This window comes from Polyergus mexicanus, unplaced genomic scaffold, assembly GCF_030449975.1.
Source record: "Polyergus mexicanus isolate NDT 795.1 unplaced genomic scaffold, iyPolMexi1.0 SCAF_4, whole genome shotgun sequence".
Classification (NCBI taxonomy): Eukaryota; Metazoa; Arthropoda; class Insecta; order Hymenoptera; family Formicidae; genus Polyergus; species Polyergus mexicanus.
Genome location: NW_027223324.1, coordinates 10,239,440 through 10,261,044, shown reverse-complemented (window position 1 = coordinate 10,261,044; position 21,605 = coordinate 10,239,440). Strand labels below are relative to the sequence as shown.

Sequence of the window (21,605 nt, the reverse complement as noted above, 5' to 3'; positions counted from 1 at the left end):
TAGCGGCGCGCTACCATCTATAGTTCTTCGCAATAATTTCACGGTGAAGAATTCTGAAACAATGAGATCGCTGTCGACGATCGCCGTCAAGGTGTGATACTATGATTTATTGAGACGAAAGTAGGGCGCCGGTAAAACGCACAGTCGAATACGTCGGCGGGTCGTCGTTCAGTGACTATTTTGCGCGAGCGATTGCAAAAGATTATAATATCTCACGCCGGCAAAATCAATTGCCATGGTCATAAATATAGGTAATAATATGTTGCATTATATTCTAATACCAGTAGCAGGATAACGGTGTGTACCGGGAATATAATTATTACCGAAGCAGCAACTGCGAGTTGATGCGGCAATAGCGTTTTATTACCATCTTAGTCGCAACATAGTTGATAACTTTTCCTATGTGTTACACCTCTAGAATGAGTTCTTTCTTTTTGTTCAGCGACTGAGATGGGGTGAATTCTCCAGAGTTTAAAAAAAAAAAAATCGTCGATATCGCAATGCGAAATATTTTTTCGTAATGCATTCCCAAAAGAAAGTTTACGTATTGTATAACGTCGTCTTTATATTTCCAAGTTATCGTAGCGGCACACAATGGTCTCCAAAAATAGCGTTCCGTATCAAAACTTTTCAAAGAGAAGCACGCTACTAAAATTTAGGCTCGGATCTTTTTAAAGAAACAAAAAAGAAAAGGAACAAACCACCTGCGATCGGCAGTCATTACGCGCGAGTCCATAAATAAGAATTTAACATGCGTTACAAGAAAAAGGAAACTTGCAAAGAGCATTCTATTCGGATCATTCGAGAACAATTACAAAATCGTAGAGCTTGAAGGATATATATGCAGGTCTCTATTTAATCTTCAGGAATAAATATTTCTAGGAATTCTGAATTCGAAAAAGACCGAATGATAATTTCAAAATCTTTTTTTTTTCCTTTTCTTTCTATTCGATTTCTTTCGTCCTTAGATACTTGATATATTCTAAGGAAATCAATACTAAAGTCCCTAAGAAATTTGCAGCTATTTCATCAAATCGTTATCCCGCTGAGCATAATTTCAGGTGTACATTCGCTCTTTTCGCTATACATTTATTTATAGACTGACGAACAAACCTGATCTTGACGAGTAATAAACGAGTTGTGGATGTTAAATAGAATCTCTGCATCGACCGCGAACTGAGGAAAGGAGCTTCGCGTCCGCAATATTGATGAATTTAGCGGCGTTAGAAATATTATATCTTCATTTACATTTCGTTTCTCAGAGGGGAGAAATAAGAAAAACGGTCATGCATTTCCCGGAATCGCAAATAGGTTAGTAACCGACGTGATTTTCGAGCGTATATATAATTCCGCTGGGCATTAATACAGTCACGGAATAGAAGCCTTGGTTGGAATCGTAAAAATATAATTGCGCCGATTGCGACAACGTTATCTAGGCACCGGTGCGGATAATGATACGTGAATGGGCGCGTTACGGCACTATTCTACTTGGCCGGGCTACGTCCGTTCCGTAATTTTGCACATTGCGTGAACGTAAATGCGCGTGAAGCCCCGTACGCAAAGTATCCCCCCCCCCCATCTAATTGCACAAATCACCTTTAGCGCGTTAAACGCGGGATCGGGGCGCTAAAGGAGAGTGTACCGTGCCATTTCGACGATCGATCATTCTATAATACTACGAGAGAATAATTTTTTTCTCGATCAAAATACATCTGCTTAACTATCTGTCATTTCTCTGTCGGATCTCTATACGATGAAGATTTATTAAGCGTTTGTTTCGGTGCGCCAAAAGCTGCTCCAAAAATTAAATACATATATAAGGAGAATTAAAAGGACGGGGCTCAAAAGTTTCGAAGCACAAAATCATGTCCCCACTTTGCTTAATCAAATAAGCACAAAATTAAATTTAAGCGTCTCTTTTTCCCCCTGTTCCACGCGGTTCCACGAAACGATCAGGTAAGAAGTCGACGACCTGGCCGACCCGAAGGAAGCCGCGAGATTCCGAAGTGCAGAAGAGCGATGGACCTCGGTAAAGCAGGTGGAGAGGTAAGGAAAGAGAAGCAAGTAAGGGAAGAGGGGAAAGGAGGCGAGCAAGAGGCGCGAGTAAAGTCAAAGAGTCAACACGAGAGCCCATGGACCTCGGTGGCCTGTCGAAGCGCGTCTCCCGCTTCGTTGTTTGTACGAGTTCGACGAAGAACCCGTTTCCCTCGAACGAGCGGCCTCGCGGACATCCATCCAGTCCGAGTTTACTTAGGACCGCGAGTGATATACGCGATGGCTCAAATTAAATATTTCAACCGAGAGGGGAGAGGCGGAGCTATACCGAAATACCATAAAATCGCTTTACGTCGCTCGCCGACATAAACGCCCCGTGATTATATACTTGATTGAGATACGAAAAAAAAAAAAATATATATATATATATATATATATATGAGAAATTAAAATTAATACGCTTACATTAAACAACCGATAGAAAGTTGTAGTAATTTATAATTCCTTACAGTTAAATTGATTTTTTTCTTTTTTTGCAGATAGACTGCGCATGACTCTCAAGAAAAAACAAAATTTAATATATACAATGAAAACGCGACGAGAATTGCAATGCTGACAAATGTGACATAACATGACAGACAGGTTCTTCCTGCAGAACAGTGGCGGTGGAAGTTTTGTAGAAACTCTTCCACAGGTCAAACATATCGGCTTAGGTGCGGTTAGAAAAGCGGTGCGTCTAGAAACGGTCTAGACTGCGTCTTAACTGCGGAGAATCGGTAGGCTCGTGCCAACGATCTCCCCTCTTGTACGGGGTCCTTTTCAGCTGACTGAGAGGGCCCTACACGACCACCTCGGTGCCAGTAGTCGCGTCCCCTCTATAAGTCTCGCCTAATAGTCGCCGTATACCTTTCCCCGAGGCAAGACAAGGTGAGATAGGCAATTGGGTGCTAACCTTTCCACTTGACTCGAGGAAGACAACAAACGCGCCCCACAAACACCGGCTCTTCTCGAAATATATCTAATCTGACGTGTCGTCTGATGCATCAAATTATACTAATCTATTCACGCTGATCACGCGTATTTCCGCATTTATGCTTATCTCAATCGGTTAAAAAACGAGAAGTAAAAAATACTTGTGTGTATCACGCTTTGTATTTTTATCTTACGTATTTTCCTTAAAATCTTCCTTTTATTTCACTATCCGTCTTAAAATCGTATCTCAGAAAGCTGACGTGATTGCACGTGATACAGTATATAGTTCGAAGCTATTTTAAAGGTTTCTATTGTCGTAAATGATAAAACGCTCTCCGAGAAACGTATATATTTTATCGGTTAAAAGAGAAAGATAAATTTTGTTTCCTCAGTTCTGCTCTTAAATTTAGATATGTTAAAAAGAAAAAACGGAGACGCTAATCTGCTCGGGATAAAAGGGATGAATCTAGATATATAAACTGTGCCCCATAACGCGTACGCGAGAGAAACGATCAATTTATATCGCGATTTTATTCGATTCAATATACGCCGTTGAATGCGTGCTTCGTTGCATTCGGAATATTCGGGATATGACTATAGAAAGAAGGAATAATTAGCAATTAAAAGACTATTTGTTAATGGCATTATAAATGGATCGAAATTTCTCTTGTATTTTCTACCTGAATTTCTCGTCTTTATTCCGGTATAAAAAATTTCGATAATTTTAAATTTCTACTTATTAAATAAACGAATAGTTTCTCAATTTAAAATTTAAAAGAGAGAACCTTTCGACAAAACTCAACAAATTTCAAAGATTAAATAATTTCGAAAGAGCATTGCTTCAAGTATCAAAATAAATGTTAGATAAGAAATTTAGATCAAAATAAAGAAAAGAAATTTCGATTCTATATAATAAGCATAGACATTAGACGATTGTTTAAAACAATCTTTTATCCGATAACGATACGATATAAACATCAATGGGAAAAATATAAACTCTGAGTATGCTGAGTGTGTATAAATATATAGATATCACATTCCTAATAAAATTCGAGATAACAATTCATCTTCTAGGGGTAAATTTATCAGCCTCAATTTTTTTTTGTCGAATGCGTCATTTATCTTGCACAAATTATATACGTATATATTATATGCTGGTTTTAACGCGACGAACGATAGCCACGCAAATACGATAAGACATGGAAAAAAATTGATTAACCCTAATTATCGGTATACTTCCGTTCAAAGTCGAGGAATTTTCATGTTTCAGAAGAATAGTACAGTCATATATTATTAAGTTAGCGTTATTTACGTTAATAAAAACGAGACACCCGCACATAAGACATATCCTTCATTTCATGCACATTTATTTTCTACACGCGTAATATCGATTCAAATATAGCTTCGCGTCATTTTGAGCGCGCGATGCAATAAAAATCTTATATATTCTGATAAATAATTCTTATCAATGACATTCATAGCGTCATTAAATGAGCGACCGCGAGCATCGTCTAAATAAAATTTCCATGGTTTTACGACGGAATTAAATTTACGGTTATTTCGATCATTTGTTATTCACATTTAAATGTAATAATAATTGTGGAACGTGAAAGATCGTATAAATCTACGTAGCAAAATCCAATGTTTTACGTAATAATGAATAAATAGAGATATGCAACAACAACAAAAAAAAAAAAAAAAATTTCTTAGCGTTATTTTTAAAATTGTGCAAGCTTAATATTTTTGCTGTCTACTTAAGAAGATGTTGTTAAGATAGTATACCTTCCTTTTCGCACATAGACTCGCTCGACATTGACGGAGAGACCCGAGACTGCATTTCTGTTGTTTTCGATAAAATCGGTGTTATTAAACGATCGATAATCATTGCCCGCGAAAGGGCGTGTGGAATAAGCGCACTCACTATGCAATCGTGACGATGGTATCGAGCTTTTCGCCTTGTCGCTTTCAGACCCCCTCCGTCTTTTCGTTCGTTACATCGAGACGTATCGATAATATCGAGCCGAGTGACCGATTACTCACAAGTCTTACAACACGCCACATCTCGACATGTTAAAAAACTTCTACCCTTATAATGATACTTTTCTTTTAAGACTTCGCTCTCGATATATTTTCCGCGCCTTTCTCTCCACGAACGTCATTTTAAGAAAGCTACGTCGAAATGTGTAATATTTTAAAAATATTAATTATATAAATTAAAATAAATATTAAACGTTATACATAAATAATATTCAGTATTCAACGCGAGACGCGAGTACAAGATGGAAGAAGCGTAACTTCTTCTCCGATTTACGACCGATCGCGGCTGATGCGAGAGGCGGGAGAGGAATATTCCTCTCTTTATATACAGAGGACATCATCGATTCGCGGTCATCTCGAGAGAGAAAAGCCGATATAGCGCGCGGCGCGCTTGCGACTTACGATGTGCGCGGATAAAAGCGAGGCGTGACCGCGAGGCTCTCGTGGACCAATCGCGATTCGGTTCTCCTCGTATTTTTCTTTTTTTCTTCATTTCATTCAGGGACGCCCCTCTCTTTGCCGAGAGCGCGCTTCGATGCTCTTGCGCCGTCGCCACCGCCGCCGCTGCGATTCCCCACCAACGAACGTGAGACGCGTACAACAGGCTTCTTCGTTCGCGCCTTCGCGTCAGCTGAATCGGGATCACGCGTGGATGCACGCGCCTCCCTGCGAATCGCGTCGAGACGCGCTTCGATGCGTACGAATAATTTGACGCCGCGGGGGGGACGGAAACCCGGTCGTTGTCTACCCGCTGCTTGCGTTCTCCTCTAATTAATAACGTTCCGTCAACCCTCTCTCCGAGATGTTGAACGCGCGATGAAATTTGCGAGAGATTTATCCATCGATACGAGATATCTCGTAATGAATATAAATATGCAGAGAATACATGTATTCTTTATATTATTTTCTAATGACGAATGCGTGTCTTTGTAGAGTCGTTTTCTCCTAAAGAAGATTATTGCTCGCTTTGGTTCGATTCGATTTTACGGATGCGTCCTTAAAAAGAGAGAAACGAGCGATTGGCCCTCGCAATTTTCGGCTTGACCTTCGTGTAGTCCGGTCGTTTCAGGGCCTGGTCAGAATATTACTTCCAAAATCTAATTATAAGATCTTTATTGGGCCTATCGTAAAACCGAATAATAGAGCAATTCGTAGCTCCCCATGAATCCGTCAAGGTTACACGTTCCGTTTCTTTTTCACCTCGGCATAATAGATTTCATTATATATATCTTTGAAAAATCGTATGTCGAAATATTTGAAAGGGTTTCAAAAAATGCATCGGTAGAATTATTTTCCCAATGCCATTTCTATCTTCCGTTAAGAAATCGTCCAACCATTTTGAACGCACGGTAAAAGATTTTTTTTTCTCAATATATTTTTAGTCAACAATCGAACAATCGTAATAGAACAATATGCATCGCATGTATATCATTTAAGAGAGATAAGGAATAGGAAAGATTAATAAAAATTAATTGAAATCACGATAGGATTGATTATTAATTTTTCGCATTTTTTTTTAAGCCGAGGCGAAGCTTTTTTCCTATTTTTCTCGATTTCAATTTTCAATCTAACATCTACTTTGATATTTTAAACAGTCGGAACGTTCTTGAAATTTATCTATAACTTTGCGCCGAGAGCTCTTTTTTTAAATTTCTAAATATGGGAAACTATTCTTTACTGCCTATTTGAAATACAAAATGAAAGTTCAACTTTTCTATAAATTAATCCATCGAAATTTTTAGTCCATAAACATGAAAAAATTAGGATTGAAAATAGGAGAAAATTGGAAAATAATATTCGAGAAAGAAAAATATATCGTAGGAAATACTCGTGATACAATAACAATTTTAGGCATTAAAATGAAAATTCGAAACGACAAATTTCGCGAACAATCCTCCTCGATCAAGGACACGCGTGCGCGATACCCGCCGTTAGACGACAATGCGGCTTCGCCGGGGCCCGTCGTAATGAGACGTGACGTCACGACATGGCGTCTGCAGGTGAACGAGCAGCGAGAACCGTAGGTGAGCGCATTCGCTAGTCGATCCGATTGGCCGAAGGGGGAATCCCCGCCCTTGCGTCGTTCGTGCACACCGCGAATCTCCCCCTCCGGGCCCCTACCTTTACCCTTTCGCGATTCCACGCGAGTCTCTATCTTTCTCTCCCTTTCGCCGCTCTTTCCTCTTTATCTCCGTTTCGCACTCCTACACACATCCATGCACATCCTCCGTTTCTTTTTTCCTCGCGTTTCGTAGGCAGCGTCGACGCGCCACTGATAACGCACATACATAAGTTCATAGAACCGTTTACACCTTTACCTATATCTAACAATGTGTGTATGTATGTGTGCGTCGCGACACATCCCTCCCGGTGTTACTCTCTCTCGTTGCACCGAAATTATCACACGCTTACTCACTTGCGTACATGCGTACTCTCTCGGGTATTCTTAACTATATGTATATCGATACGATTAGAAAGCATGTTCCCGAAGATTAACGCGTTCATGTAAATTCGCGCGAATCAAAATCGCGGGAAACGAGAGAGAGAGCCTCTGTTCTCATATAATAGATAGATAGAGATAATATCTTGCGCGTGAATTTGAGCTTTATATAAATTTCACTCGCGATTAACACGGCGAACCGGTAGATAATAATTTACGATGGCAATTATACCATACATTAAATATCCAGAGATATAAAACGCGCGTAGATAGATAAAAACTGTAAACATTAACGTCATAAAGTTCGAATTAAAAAAACGAAAATACGTGAAAGCATTAAATACAATCATCTCACATAGAGAATCACCGAAAGAGTAATCAAATATAATCACTACTACTAATGACATAGAAAAATTAAGTATATTGGATATACAGGAGATATAGGAGCTCTCCGTCATCATCCACATTTACGTAATTACTTTTGGTTAATTATAGCATACATTTAGAAATCAACCGCCCTTTTTATTTCTCTACTAGATCCGACTAATGCAAAGTTACTAAACTTCACGCCTATGATCCAAGTAGAGATTTCCTGATCAATTTAATGATTCTTCCAAAAAAGCAAAACAAAAGACTTTTTTTTTTTTTTTTTTTTTTTTTTTTTTTTTTTTTGTAGTAATAAAACGCTACAATGCAGATTTGATAAAAACGAAAAGCACGATCCGGTTAATTTTTGAATGCTCGTTAATGTCAGAGAGCATCACGATGAAAATTGTAGATTCGCGCTCCTTAAGAATTCAAATAAATTACTGCTATTAATACAGATTGCAGCAATTATTTACGCTCCGCGTGCATGGAACGTTTAATACTAGGTTTCGCTATTACTCCAATTTTCTTTCGTTCAGGAATTATGTGTGAATAATTTTAAACATAGTTTCGAGCGTAATAGAAAATCGAAACTTTAAATCTCGTGCTTACAATACGATTCTAACAATAAAATAATTAAACGCATAAATTATTGCAGACAGATACGTATACATTACAAAAGTCAATCTCATTTCGATATCTCTTGTCAGCGATAATGTTGCCAATTTTGTCATGAATAACGCTTTATTTTCCCGATATGTACTTTTTATTTTATTATATAGCATATAGCTGTTAAATTTTTCCAATAAGATACAACTTTTTTTATTTTATTAGTTTTTTTCATTTGTTTTTTTTTTCGATTTTCGATAAAAGTCTTATAAATACATCGGAACGTGAGTTTTATGAAGACGAGAATAATCAAGGACGTAAAATATATATTTTTGATCTGAAATATTCCCCGAGCAAGCGCGAGCGCGTTGAGAGATTGGCGTTGTTTGTAAACTAATATCGTTCCACTGACGCATGATATCGAACCGTTTTAATGTATTTCTATCGACGCGATCACACGATCGTGGCTACCTAAAATGTATTACTCAACTCGTTGAAAGTCACACTTGTTTGCGACACCGGATTTGAAACGGAAATTTAATCAAGAAGTCTATGAATTTGATATACACGATTATATATAAAAATTTTTATATCCGATAAAACTCGATATAAATTTTACTTTATTACTTGTATTATATATATATTGTATATATTAATTATATATAAATAAAACAAATTTATAGTTATATCTATATACACGTTTTTGTTATTTAAGATTATACACATTCGAAAAAATTTAAGCATTAAATAATAAATGAATCGATTACAGATTCTTAAGAAAACAGATTAGACAAAAAAATGCTACGATTATTGAACATTTTACGGCTTAAAAGTTTTCGTGTCTCTCCGAAATATCTGAGCCGAATCTTTTCTTCTCAATTTTCGAGTTCAATTCTCAATCTAGTATTTTTATTTTGATATTTTAGGCAGTCAAATCATTCTTTTGAAATTATTTAAAAACTGTAATTTTACCGAAAAAAGTTTCTCTTTTCTGTCAACAATAAGTAGAAAATTATTCGTTTACTACCAATTTGAGATGCATATTAGAGAAGAGAGAGAGAGAGAGAGAGAGAGAGAGAGAGTGTGTGTGTGTTTAATTTTTATATAAATTAAATTTATTAAAATCCTTTAAAATCTATACAGATGAGAAAATTGAATAAAAATAGAATCAAAATTTCGACTCGGTTAAGCTGCCACAAAGTATCCTCGATTAGTGGCATCAAAGTTGTTATGGCAACGCTAGATACAATCGGATTTTTTAGTATTTTCTAATCCTGAATCCTTATTATGAACTGCATCAATTTTGACCAGGTTTGTAACATTCAACAGTTTGCCGTTAAAACACCGCATGCCATAATATGCTGACGTAGTATATGCTGTTTCACATTTCTTTTTATGCAACTTTCGAGATATTTTTGGTAACGAGAAAAAGATTTCGTTTTATTTTTACATAATTCTAAAATCTTTTTGGCAAACTCTCACGATGATTTCCACGATTCAGAACAAAAAACAAAAAGTAATTCTAATAGCGAATTTGATTGGATGTATTACATGCAATTCGGATTGTCGTATAAAAATTTACAATAGCATACGTAAGTGAAACAGTAAGATAAATAATATTATGAATTATTATTATTGTCACATATTCAATACAAATAAAAGCTAGTAATATTAATTAACCTTAGCAAATAAGCATCAATACGAATTAGTGCATCTAACGGAATTCATTATTAGAAACGCGGCAACATGTAAAATATGCGTTTTTCCTAAAGCAATTGTTAAATGAGCGATTGTTAAATAGAAACAATATTCGATATTAAAATGTCAAATGCCGTAGCGTTTCGTTAGAACAACAGTAACGGATTGATTTAACCTCTACGGAACGCGATTGATGTAGGTATTTTTTTTCTTCATTTAATATTATTAATAATGATCTTGAATTTGATTTAATTTAGCGATATTCACGCGCGAAATTTATAGCATATTTGCACGTATAACAAATGTAAAATGAAGAGCGTTAAGAAATCAAGCTATTGCCTTTACTTGAAGAGAAACGCGTGGTGTTAAATTTACGAGATCTCGTAAATGGAGATGAGAAGGGACTTACCAAAGAACCCTCCGGTGTCGGATGCTGTCCGTTGGCTCCGTTGGTGCCGTTGGTGCCGTTGGCTCCGTTGGCTCCGTGGGCTCCGTTGGTTCCGTTAGCACCGCTGGCTCCATTGGCCATCCCTCCGGGATTCTCCACGTCTTGCTCGTCGGCTGAGTCCATCACGTAGGATGGCTTCGGATCACTCTTCACCCGAATTTTGACTGATTTATTGCAACACGACGATTCACAAAGGGAGCGTTAAAACGCGCTGTTAGAGATTCAAAATATGCAACGCGGTCGCGATGTGCATGCGGGCACAGATTTCGAATTTAGCCAAACAGGTTCAAGTCGAGCGTCCCGCGCGAACTAGATGTCGTTTTCCCGCTGCGAATAAGAGTCCGTCGGAAACTTCACGCCGGACTCTTCGCGAGAGAAGGCTATCCGGCGAGAGATATCTTAAATATATTGCGAGAAAACGATCGCGTCGAATGAGATCGATGAGTATATATATATATATATATCTACACAGTTTCGTCGCACTGCAATCTTCTGTCTCTATCTCTCTCTCTCTCTCTCTTCTGTGTTCTTTCTCTTCACTCGTTTGCAAACTAAGTGCGCGCGCTACTATCGCGAGAACTATGCCGCTATTCTCGATGAGTCTGAAGATACGCGCACAACACAATTAATTTCTAGATGCGAGTTTAGAAAGTAAAGATGAAACGAAAGATGTAATTTATATCCGCGAATACACGAGGAGATGAAATGCAGAAGGTACGCTGGATAGTACGATGTGCACACAACGTATTGCCTTAAACAACTAACTCCGATAAACTGAATCGAAACTATCGGAAGGAACGAGAGGAAGGACGAGGGTGGAAGGGAAGGGTCGGAAATCGAAATGATCGGCCAAGGTGGGAGAAATCACAAAGCCAATGGACGGAAGCGGGGATGATGGAGCGGGGAGGATGAGAGGAAGGAGGGAGGGGATACGAGCGATACGCGACGCGCGCCGTTATCGAAAATATTGTCCGATTCGACGAATTAGCCGATCCCCGGCGTTTTTCCGCTCGTAACGCGATCGCGGGCTCGCCGGCCCGACATACGATAAACGTGTCGCGTTAAGGTCGGCGATGAAGGACGACGAGGCGAACGACTCTTGGTGGCGAATCAACTTGCTGCGGCTCCCGCGAATGTAGTGTCGAACCGCGGCGCGAATAAGGGCGAGAGACTGGCGAGGAACGTGCGCGCGCGCTCTCACGTACTAACGCGATCTGAAGTCGGTTGCGCTGACTCGGAATTCTCGATCCCACCTTGGCGCTCGCGTCTACTACCCCCACCCGACGCGCAAAAAAAGAAACATAAACAGGCACGTATACATAGAGGCGTACGCCGTCGTTTCGATGCTGCGCGTGAGCAACTCTGGGTAGGCGGCAGCGGGATAGTAACCGCCCTCTATATACGACGCCTCCCATACGAATTATCTCTATCTCTCTGCTTTCGGGTGATATTTTTCTCTTCTCTTTTTCCTTTCTCTTCTTCCCGCGCTTTTCTCGCGCGATACACGCTACAATAATATTCAACTTTTTAGCAATCGAACGTAATTAGATGAAAAATGTGTTACTCGTCGTACAAGAAATGCCGTGGCAAAACTATTCTATATAATTCGCTAAAGTTTATATATTTATAATCAAAAAACCCATTTATATATTATAAAATATATATACATTTCCTTTTAAGGGTGTATTTTTTTGGAATATTCTACGACAAAAATTATCATACGAGAATATCAAGGTTATAATAGTTTTTAAATTATTAACCATTAAAGTTTACAAATTACAGAGTTGAAATTTCGCGCGCTCAGGCATGGTGAAATGACAAGTGTAACCAGGAACCGGGCCTCCTTACCGACATCGAGATTATCATACAAATATGCAATATTTTTGTCAAAAAAATTGCTTCTGCTTCTATACGGAACGTATTCGTGCATTACACGCGCATAATGAAGGTCGGAACATATCATAAAATATCAATTCAATAGCGAGATATTACGACACATGTGTCAGATGTCAAAATAAATTTATTACCATATTCATCTTTCTCGTATGGTAAAAATTTTTCTGCTAATATCGATAGATAAATTATTCTTTGTCTTGGCGCGAAACAGATTGAATATGTTGATAAGGGAGGGCGAAATATGTCAAATATCTAAGAGTCTAAAAAATCTAAAAGTAATACTCTCTTATAAATTTAATTTTTATATTGTTAATTTTTTTCAACATTTTAATAAAATAATTCTTGAAAAAGTATATATATCGATGATTTGTTATAAGTGCATTAAAATTAAATAAATAATGATATACAATATTATAATTATATGTTTATGTAATGTACAAAAATAGTTTCCGTATAGAAGCAGAAACATTTTTTAAATAAAATTATCATTGTATATTTGTATTGTAATCTTGATGTTATGTTAAAGGGATTCGATTTATGGTAGCATTTTTTTTGGTTTCTTTCACCAAATAACTTCAAATAAAATAAAATAAAAAATATATATATACCGATCGTATATATCTTTATATAGTCATATACTTTTATAAACACAAGCAGCATTGAATGTATTACCACATCTGTTAATATAAATACTTGTGTAAGAAACAACGTTTTATTTATTATTATTTTTAATTTCACAAGATTAACTCTTTAAAAGTCAACATACGTCCCGAAAAAAGCACCTTAATAATTTCTGTAATGTAACAATAAAAAATCTAAAAGCCGACATTTCGACGAATTTTAACGGTTTAATTGTTCTAGTATTAACAAAAGAGTCAGCAGGGAAATGTTGACTAGAAGTTGATGAAAAGAGAATTTATTTGAAATAGATGTATATGGAGGCGTAGCACATGTAATTCCGAAAAGAATTTTTATAACCGAAAGGAAAGCGATTCTTCACGATAATGGAAAATAAAACAAAAATGTAAAAACTATATATATATATATATATATATATATACATATATAAGAAAAGCGATTCTTCACAATAATGAATATTTTTCATTATCGTGAAGAATCGCTTTTCTTTCGGTTATAAAAATTCTTTTCGGGATTACAAGTGCTACGCCCCCATATAAATCTATTTCAAATAAATCCTCTTTTCAACTTTTGTATATATATATATATATATATATATATTATATACATTATATATACATTTTATATACATTTTAATTTTTCATACATCAAAGTGCCGTGCGCGTAGAATCTATTGTATATTATTTCGCGGATGTATAGTTAATCATTGGTGAACAATTTCCTATGTTTACTTACTTGCACGCACGTCTATACCGTATGTTTTCCCTTCAAGTGCCGGCGAAAATAACAATTGAAATCCGAGGAATAACGTACCTTATTTTCGACATAAAATTACAGTACGAGATTATATGTGATTGGAGATGTACTTCAAGCCGTTGTTGGCTTGGGATACTCGACAATTATTTACAATTTACGCGCTATTGACGAACATTGTAGGAAGCTCATTCCCGTTTCTTAACGTGTTATGTTTAAATATGTACAAGGTGCAATGAATCTACGAAAAGTTTTTCTTTAAATACATAACTAATTATTTTTTTTAGCTATTATTTGTAAATTAATCATCAATTTAAGAAAAACACATTTTAAATTTTATTTTCATATTAATTGAAAAATTACTCAGTATTATATCGTTACGTGATAACTAATGATAGGTATATAATAAAACTAAACTATGAAAATATATAAATCTAATCTAAATTATAAAATATGTATGTATATACATTTATTGTTTTATCGTTTTTTAATTAATAAGTACTTATATAGTGTGTAATTGACAATATTTTTTTACAAGAAACATATACAAATGAACAAATTAACCATAAATTCAATAGTTTGTAAGATATTCCTTTTGTTTAATAACATATTGTAAACATTTAGATACATCGGAAATAATTTTTATTAATTAATTTTGTGTATATATATATATATTTTTAATTCTTCCTTTGTTATTTAATTCTTCCCTTGTGCATTGAAATTAATGACAAAATTTTTCATTTTTCACGTTTTCGCCTTAGGGAAAAAGTTATCGAAAGCATCAAGATTATGCGAACAAAAAAAAAGGCAAAAAGAAAAAAGATTGAAAAGGAGGCGTATTCGGTTTTTTTTTTTTTTGTGACCTTCCTAAATCGTTACTATTGCAAATATGTCGGAATTGTGTAAAAAATTCATTGTCTTTTGAATAATCCAAATCCATGAGCCGTATATATTGTAAGATTCAGAAAAAAATAATTATGATAAGCTTTTAATTTCTCTCTCAGTATCATACAATATAAAGCGCGAACGATCGATCGAAATGAAGATAAAAAGAAAGGGAGAGAGAGGAGAAAAATGCGACGAGTATGCGTCAGCGTATATATAAGTCAGTCAGTCATTTAAACTTTAACTCTCTCGCCGCTTCGTTCTCTTCACGGAGGCAGTTAACACCCTGTACTGTTTGATCCCGCCAGTAATAGGGCCCATCTCGGGCTGTTTCGCGAGATAGCATCCTCTTCGCTTCGCTTCTACCTCTCGTTTTCCTCTTCTCTTTCCCTTCTTGTCCTCATCCTTCTCCGATTCGCAAGGTGTTGTTTTGCAGTACGCCGATTCGATTCCAGTAGTTTATTAATACTGCTACATATTTTTTTCCTGATTCATCGATACCTTTTACGTAGCATATTTTTATAATTAATGCATTACGATTATTTTTCTTAGAGAAATTCATAAATGGTAAATTGAATTTTAATCTGATTACAATTATGATAGGATTAATTAAATCTATATATTTACAAATTATTTTCTTTTTTCTTATCCGTTTTTTTTCTTTTTTCATACGCCTTATTCTTTTTTATATCGTTATATTTTTTTCTGTTTTTTTTATGATCTCTAACATTTTATTTGTCACGCCAATAATGGACAATAGAAGATTCTGATTGAATTTCACTATAATTTCTATTTAGTCATTAGTCACTTTAATTGCTATTATTATTTACGCTTTGAATAGGCTATAGCGCATTGACTTTTATTAGCCTGCTCATTGTTATCCAGTTTTTTACTTCAGAGTTATTCTTTATTTTTAATCGCTATTGTTCATTATGATTTTCATTGTGATGTGAACGGTTATTATTCGCATTTTTCAAAAGATCAATGCAAATTGAAAAAGTATTATCTAGAAAGTTACAGAAAAAATAGACAGGTTTTTCAGCAGGGAGCCTTCCCATCTTTTGTACCAATTTCAATTTTCTATTGAATTATGGCGTTATAAAGTAAAAAAAAGAAATATAAATTGCTTACGGAATATGTTGAAATAAATTTATTTATTTATTTTTCTTTTATATAAGCCATCTCACACATTTCCTATTCCACAATATAAATTGTAAAATATATATATTGAAAAATCTATTTTATTATTATATATTATAAAAAATGCACATGTTTGTGCTCATTTGTATGCGTTTCAGTGAAAATAGAATTTTAACAATTAATCAAACTTTATAATTATTTATTAATCTATCATAAAAAAAATTTTTCGATCGACTATCAAGCACGTATAATCAATTATACGTGACATATGAAAAAACTAATCTTTAAAAAAAAAAAAAAATCCTTAAATTTTCAAAATTTGTCTATTGTATTAAAATAAGAAAAATAGATATATCGGAATAGTGAATATAAGGCAAAGTAACAAAGAAAAACATTTTTCTTGAAATCGATGAAGAGAAGAGAGACGATACACCCCCAAATACAAAAATTTTTCGTGTTCAGGTATTTATGTTTTGTGACGGAATTAAAGATGTGTATATGTCAAAACATCGTTAAAATTTCGTAGACTGTTCTACTTCTAAGTATCTATGCAAAACCTGAGCGGCAATTCTCTTAACGGTTTAAAAATTATTTAAATTTAAAGTTAGTATTGATTCGTATGGAAAATCGCGTAGTACTTATTGACAAATTTAACAAGGAAAAAACATTGCCAACAAAATAAAAATTTTCGCATATATTAAGAAGTTTCTAATAAATATTTGTGCAAAACTTGAGATTTAAATCCATTTACTCGTTTAAAAGGTATTTACTAAAAGTTGTAGAAAAATATTATCTTTCTCTCTCTCTCTTTCTTTCTACAGATTACTTTTGTCTTTTTGTTTCTTGCAGTTGATTTCAGGATGTATTTATGATCAAAAATTGTTGTCATAAATTAGGAAATATTAATTACAACTATCTTTTTACGAAGACGTTAAAAATCATATTTTGTGATATTTCATTTCTTTTTATAATCCGGATTTATTTATTTGATTTTTCAAACAGTATAAACGTAAGAAATACGTTTTTTTTTTTAAATATTGACAGTATTTTGCTACTATTGTAAAACAAAACATCTCCTTAAGGAAACTATTTATCAGCTGCAAGTTATAGAAATGCAGAAAATCATAAATGTTTCTTAGATGAGAACCGTGGCGATTTCTCCTTGGCGATGTGCGTGCCAAGAATAATATCCACGTTCGTATCGAAGATACAGTGTTATCGAATTTGCGCAGGACGTGAATAATTTATGCTAATAACGCGTATAATACAAGAACACGTACGACGTGACCACGTGCTTCCTGCTCATCCGCCCGTATATATGCTTGCCCGACGATCGGAAAATCGGGCACGAGAATGTACGGCGATATCGTGAGGGTGCCGACTACTTATTCAACGTATGGAATATTATGGAATTTGCACGTGCATTATCTCTAATGACCGTTGATATTCGCTCAGGATACTGGTACTAATCGAAGGAATTGAAATTATAGTAAATGTACTTTCTGCGCGAAAGATTCTTTTTTCTTTCCATTTATAACGCTCGAATATATTCTCTCAGCAGAGATAAGTGATTCCTTCAGGAGAGAGAGAATATATCCGTAAGAGCTAATGCGATAAAGGTGTATGTATATACATAAATATACTTGGGACCAAGTACATCAGCGCGAATAAATGAGAATGACTATCGTCTATCGAATGTAGATGTTCATTGTCGGCTATGTCCAAACACGTATAATCGGGTATGCTCGTATAATTATACGAGGCGGACAAGAGAGTCTCTCCGCGGCCACATCCAAGGGAAGGATGTTTGAGAAGCCGCGCCTCGAAACGTCCTCTTATTTCTTTGGCACCTTCGATTGACAATTCTCAGGCTAACCGCGAGCGGCACGAGACTGGATTATTTGCTCTATCTTCCTCCACGAGATCTCTCGTCGCTTTCTTTTCGCCACGGTTCCCCGTTTCTTTCTCTCCGTCTGCTCACTCTTCCTCCTTGTCTCGATAGTGTACAGCGGCCGCATAAGGACGTACTAAGAGAATGTACGTTGACTATTACGGCCCCTTATGCTTTTATAGCCCGTCTGGGTGGCGCGCATACCATCGCCATCTTGTTAGCCGCGATTAAATATTGATGCAAGAACCGATATCCGAAGCCTCGGGCGGTTTTCTCGATGGTTCGCGGAATCGTCTCGCGAGAATCTAGGGCGGCAATTTCCAATTACTCTTGTCAACTTCTTCCGCGCCTCTTCAATCCGCGGCAAGATTGCTGCGCATTTCACGATCGTACGATAAAAAAAATTATTTGAGAGAGAGCCGTCGCATATGGCATTTATAAATAACGTTACGAGGATATGTTGAAGAGGCAAAAAAAAAAAAAAATAAATAAATAAATAAAAATAAAATCGCGCGTTAAACGCGAAACGCTGGTAAACCGCGATTCCTAACGGCCACGGTGTTAATTTGCTCCTCGCCGATGCGAGGTCCATTATTGTGCAAATCGTCGACGAGGCAGATTGCGCAAACGCCCGACAATGGGGGATTCGCGCGCGAGCCTGCATAGCTGTCCCCATACGGAGGGGGGTTAAACCACCCCATCGTTAGTGTGCCGAATCAACCGGAAATTCCAGCTTTCGCCGCTTCCGTATTCAGTCGAGAGGGCTACGAGAGATGCGAGACGCGATAAAAAAGGAAGGAGAGAACTAAGTCGTTTCCGAAGGAATTAGCCAAGGCGAGATAATGCGACGTCTAGCAATCCCCTTCGGGTCGATTGTCATGAAAATATTTATTATCGGAAAAGAGAGAGGAGAAGACAGAGAGAGGAAGGACAGGACAACAGACAGAGCCTCCCTGTTTCCAGATAATTAGAGATCGACGTCCGTCAAGATTCTATAAAGATGCTGCGACAGCTGGAAACGACTATGCAAATCTTCAAAGGTTCATCTTTAGAGCAAATTATGATCTTTTTAGTTGAATATTCTATTTGCATTGTAACCTTCGTGATATATATATATATATATATATTGTACGTTTAACTGAAATAATAGATCGAAATTTTTATAGAATAACAACCTACATATCCACGTTTTAGTTAAACATGCTATATATATTGAAAATTCGGATAAAATTTTCTCTTTTACGATTTTTCTTTGTTGGTCGTCTCTAACCATGTTGCCTTTACCTAGCGTGAAATAGAGTTAGTCACACAATTTCAAAAAAGATTTCGAAGGTGTTTCATGGTTCTTTTTATTATTCACGCTACCTTGTTTTTACCTATTCACGATTAAAAAAAAAGGATTATCTAAATCGGAAAAACCATTTACCGAAGAGGAAGGTCGAGATGAGGGGAGGTAACGAGACTGGAGCAAGACGGGGAAAGATTGCCCCCGAGAGACGAGACAACCGTGAGGAGATCGCTTTCGGGATCATTAATTATCCTAGAAAGTGCGAGAACGGGAAAGATATAAACGAGGAAAGGGGGTGGGGGGAGAGGGAGGGGATGGTGGAAAAGAGAGCCAAAGGAGCAATGGAAAAGAGAGCGAATGTGACGGCGAATGTCACCGCTGCAAACCGAAATTACTGTGACGAAAGATTAATGATCCTGTACTTTATTGCACGTATTTATAGGTGCTGAAATTTCTCGCGAAGTTTTAGTTTTGTCTCGATATGACAGTCATACCAAGATCCAAGGTCTTATCTGATTTGCCGATTGTACCAGTAAAAAATAGATTTCTTTTGTATAGAATAAAAAGAATAACCGTTTCTTCCGTAATCTTTTTAATGTAAGTATAGTACGGTTCCGTTTTCCAAAATCAGAAAACGATTTAACAAGATTTGGCAAATAAACTTTCTTGTTAAAAGAATTCTTTTGAGAAAAATTTCTATTCATTTTTCCATAATACATTCAAATAACAAAACAAATATTTTCTATAGAAATTTATAGTTTTATAGAACACTTTCTATAGAACGCCTTCTATACAAATTGATTACATAGTTCAACAAAGAAAAAGAGAACGAGAAAAAAAAATATATATAAAGAGAAAAAAAATAACTAAAATTTTTTTTTATTCAGTTACGATCTCGTTTTTAGTTCCATTGATTAAAGAATCATATAAAAAAATCATACAAGAATAATATATTTTTGCAACTCTAACCGCTAAAAATTTCTCAAATTGTATTAAAGCAATTTACAAATTCATCTCATTCAAACATTAAAAATTTAAAAAAAAACTAGATTATATCAATCCTCTTTGTGACATTATATAAAGATTATTTAAGAGATTATTTAAAATTATATAAGATTAAGAAATTATTTAAAAGAAAAAAAAATTCGAGTATCTTAACCGAAATTTTTCTTTTATTTTTAATCTCGATCTACCATCTACTTTGATACTTTAAGTGAAATTAGATCATTTCTTTCTTAAAACTATAATCTTTAATTTTTAAAACTGCTCTCCTTTTAAATTTCTAAGCGAGAAATTGTTTGTTTATTGCCTTTGAGGTATAAAGTGAGGGAATTCATCCCTGTATAAATTAAACTTATCGTTGGAAACGTGCAAAAAAATTAAAGAAAAAAGCAAAATTTCTATTGGGACTTGCGTGCGATGCGATTAAGAGATTTCGCTAAAAAATCAAGGAATACATCGCGTTCGCGGATGTTCTTTTCGCCGATACGTTATCGTATCGTACCCAAATACCGACGGTACTCGCATTAATTAACTCTGGTCCGAACTCTGTGCTCTATGATGTAAAAGACTGGCGGAATGAAAGAAAAAAGAAGAAAGGAAAAAAACCGCAACGTGCCTTCTTTAAATAAATCGCCAGGAGTGACGGATAGGAAGGGGAAGATTAACGAGCACGATGTGTCGTTCGATTCGATACGTCGAATTAACGCGAGACAGAAACGAAGCTTTGCGTATCGGTTATTAATGACTTACGAGGTTCTATCAATGTAAATGTTAGCGATGCCGCGCTTACTCGCGTCGCGTTGCTTTGAATTCGCTTAGAGACGTTTCTTGAATACGTATACCTTAGACTTAGACGAGAGCGTATAAAGCGTGAATTGAACCGGCAATGGTGGAAACGACGATTAATTGGCCATAATTGGATGTAGCGATGACGTTTCTGTTAAAGCGCTTTATTAACCCGTACACACGCGCGCACGATACATATAAAAGATTAACGCCGGGAGGTATCGTTCTCGCTCTTTGTAGCATGTATTTTACAACATATGGATATATAATACATACATCCCGTTTTCTTGAATACATTTAACGATTTCGCAACGCAGCGAATTTGTTTTCAGCGAACTAAATCGTTATTGCTCGACGGCGGCTAAACGAATTCCAGTCGCGCTCTCGTTACGCGTATACGCGCGTACAAACGCGCGGAGGGCGTGGGGATGAAAAAAATCAACCACCGCCCTTCGTTCTCTGAGTGGCAGGTTCACTAATACGTACCCTCGCGTTCGCCTCTCCTGCGAGCAATATCGTCCCGGTTTCTCGTCGATGTACCGAGATAGAGGAAGACAGAAACGGTAGGGTCGGCGGTTAACGATGATAGGGTAACTAGAAAGAGAAAGAGAATAAAAGAGAGAGAGAGAGAGAGAGAGAAAGAGAGAGAGAGGGAAAAGCTCAAACCTATAATGTTGGGGGAGGATCCGGTTATCTCGTGCCAATCTTCTTTGCGTTTTCTCGCACGCATATTCTCTTTCCCCCTTATTTAAGCACATCG

The 21,605-nt window shown here is 36.2% G+C and overlaps 1 protein-coding gene across 2 annotated transcripts in view; it reads right to left on the bottom strand.

The window, feature by feature from the left end:
• Nucleotides 1-11,761, bottom strand: part of Retn (retained) — a 93,934-nt gene extending 82,173 nt beyond the window's left edge. For both annotated transcript variants that reach the window (XM_070294299.1, XM_070294300.1), the window contains exon 1: nucleotides 10,527-11,761. In XM_070294299.1, coding sequence (XP_070150400.1) covers nucleotides 10,527-10,688 — 162 coding nt within the window. In that variant the 5' untranslated portion in view covers nucleotides 10,689-11,761. The remainder of the gene's footprint in view (nucleotides 1-10,526) is intronic.
• Nucleotides 11,762-21,605: the final 9,844 nt, after the last annotated feature.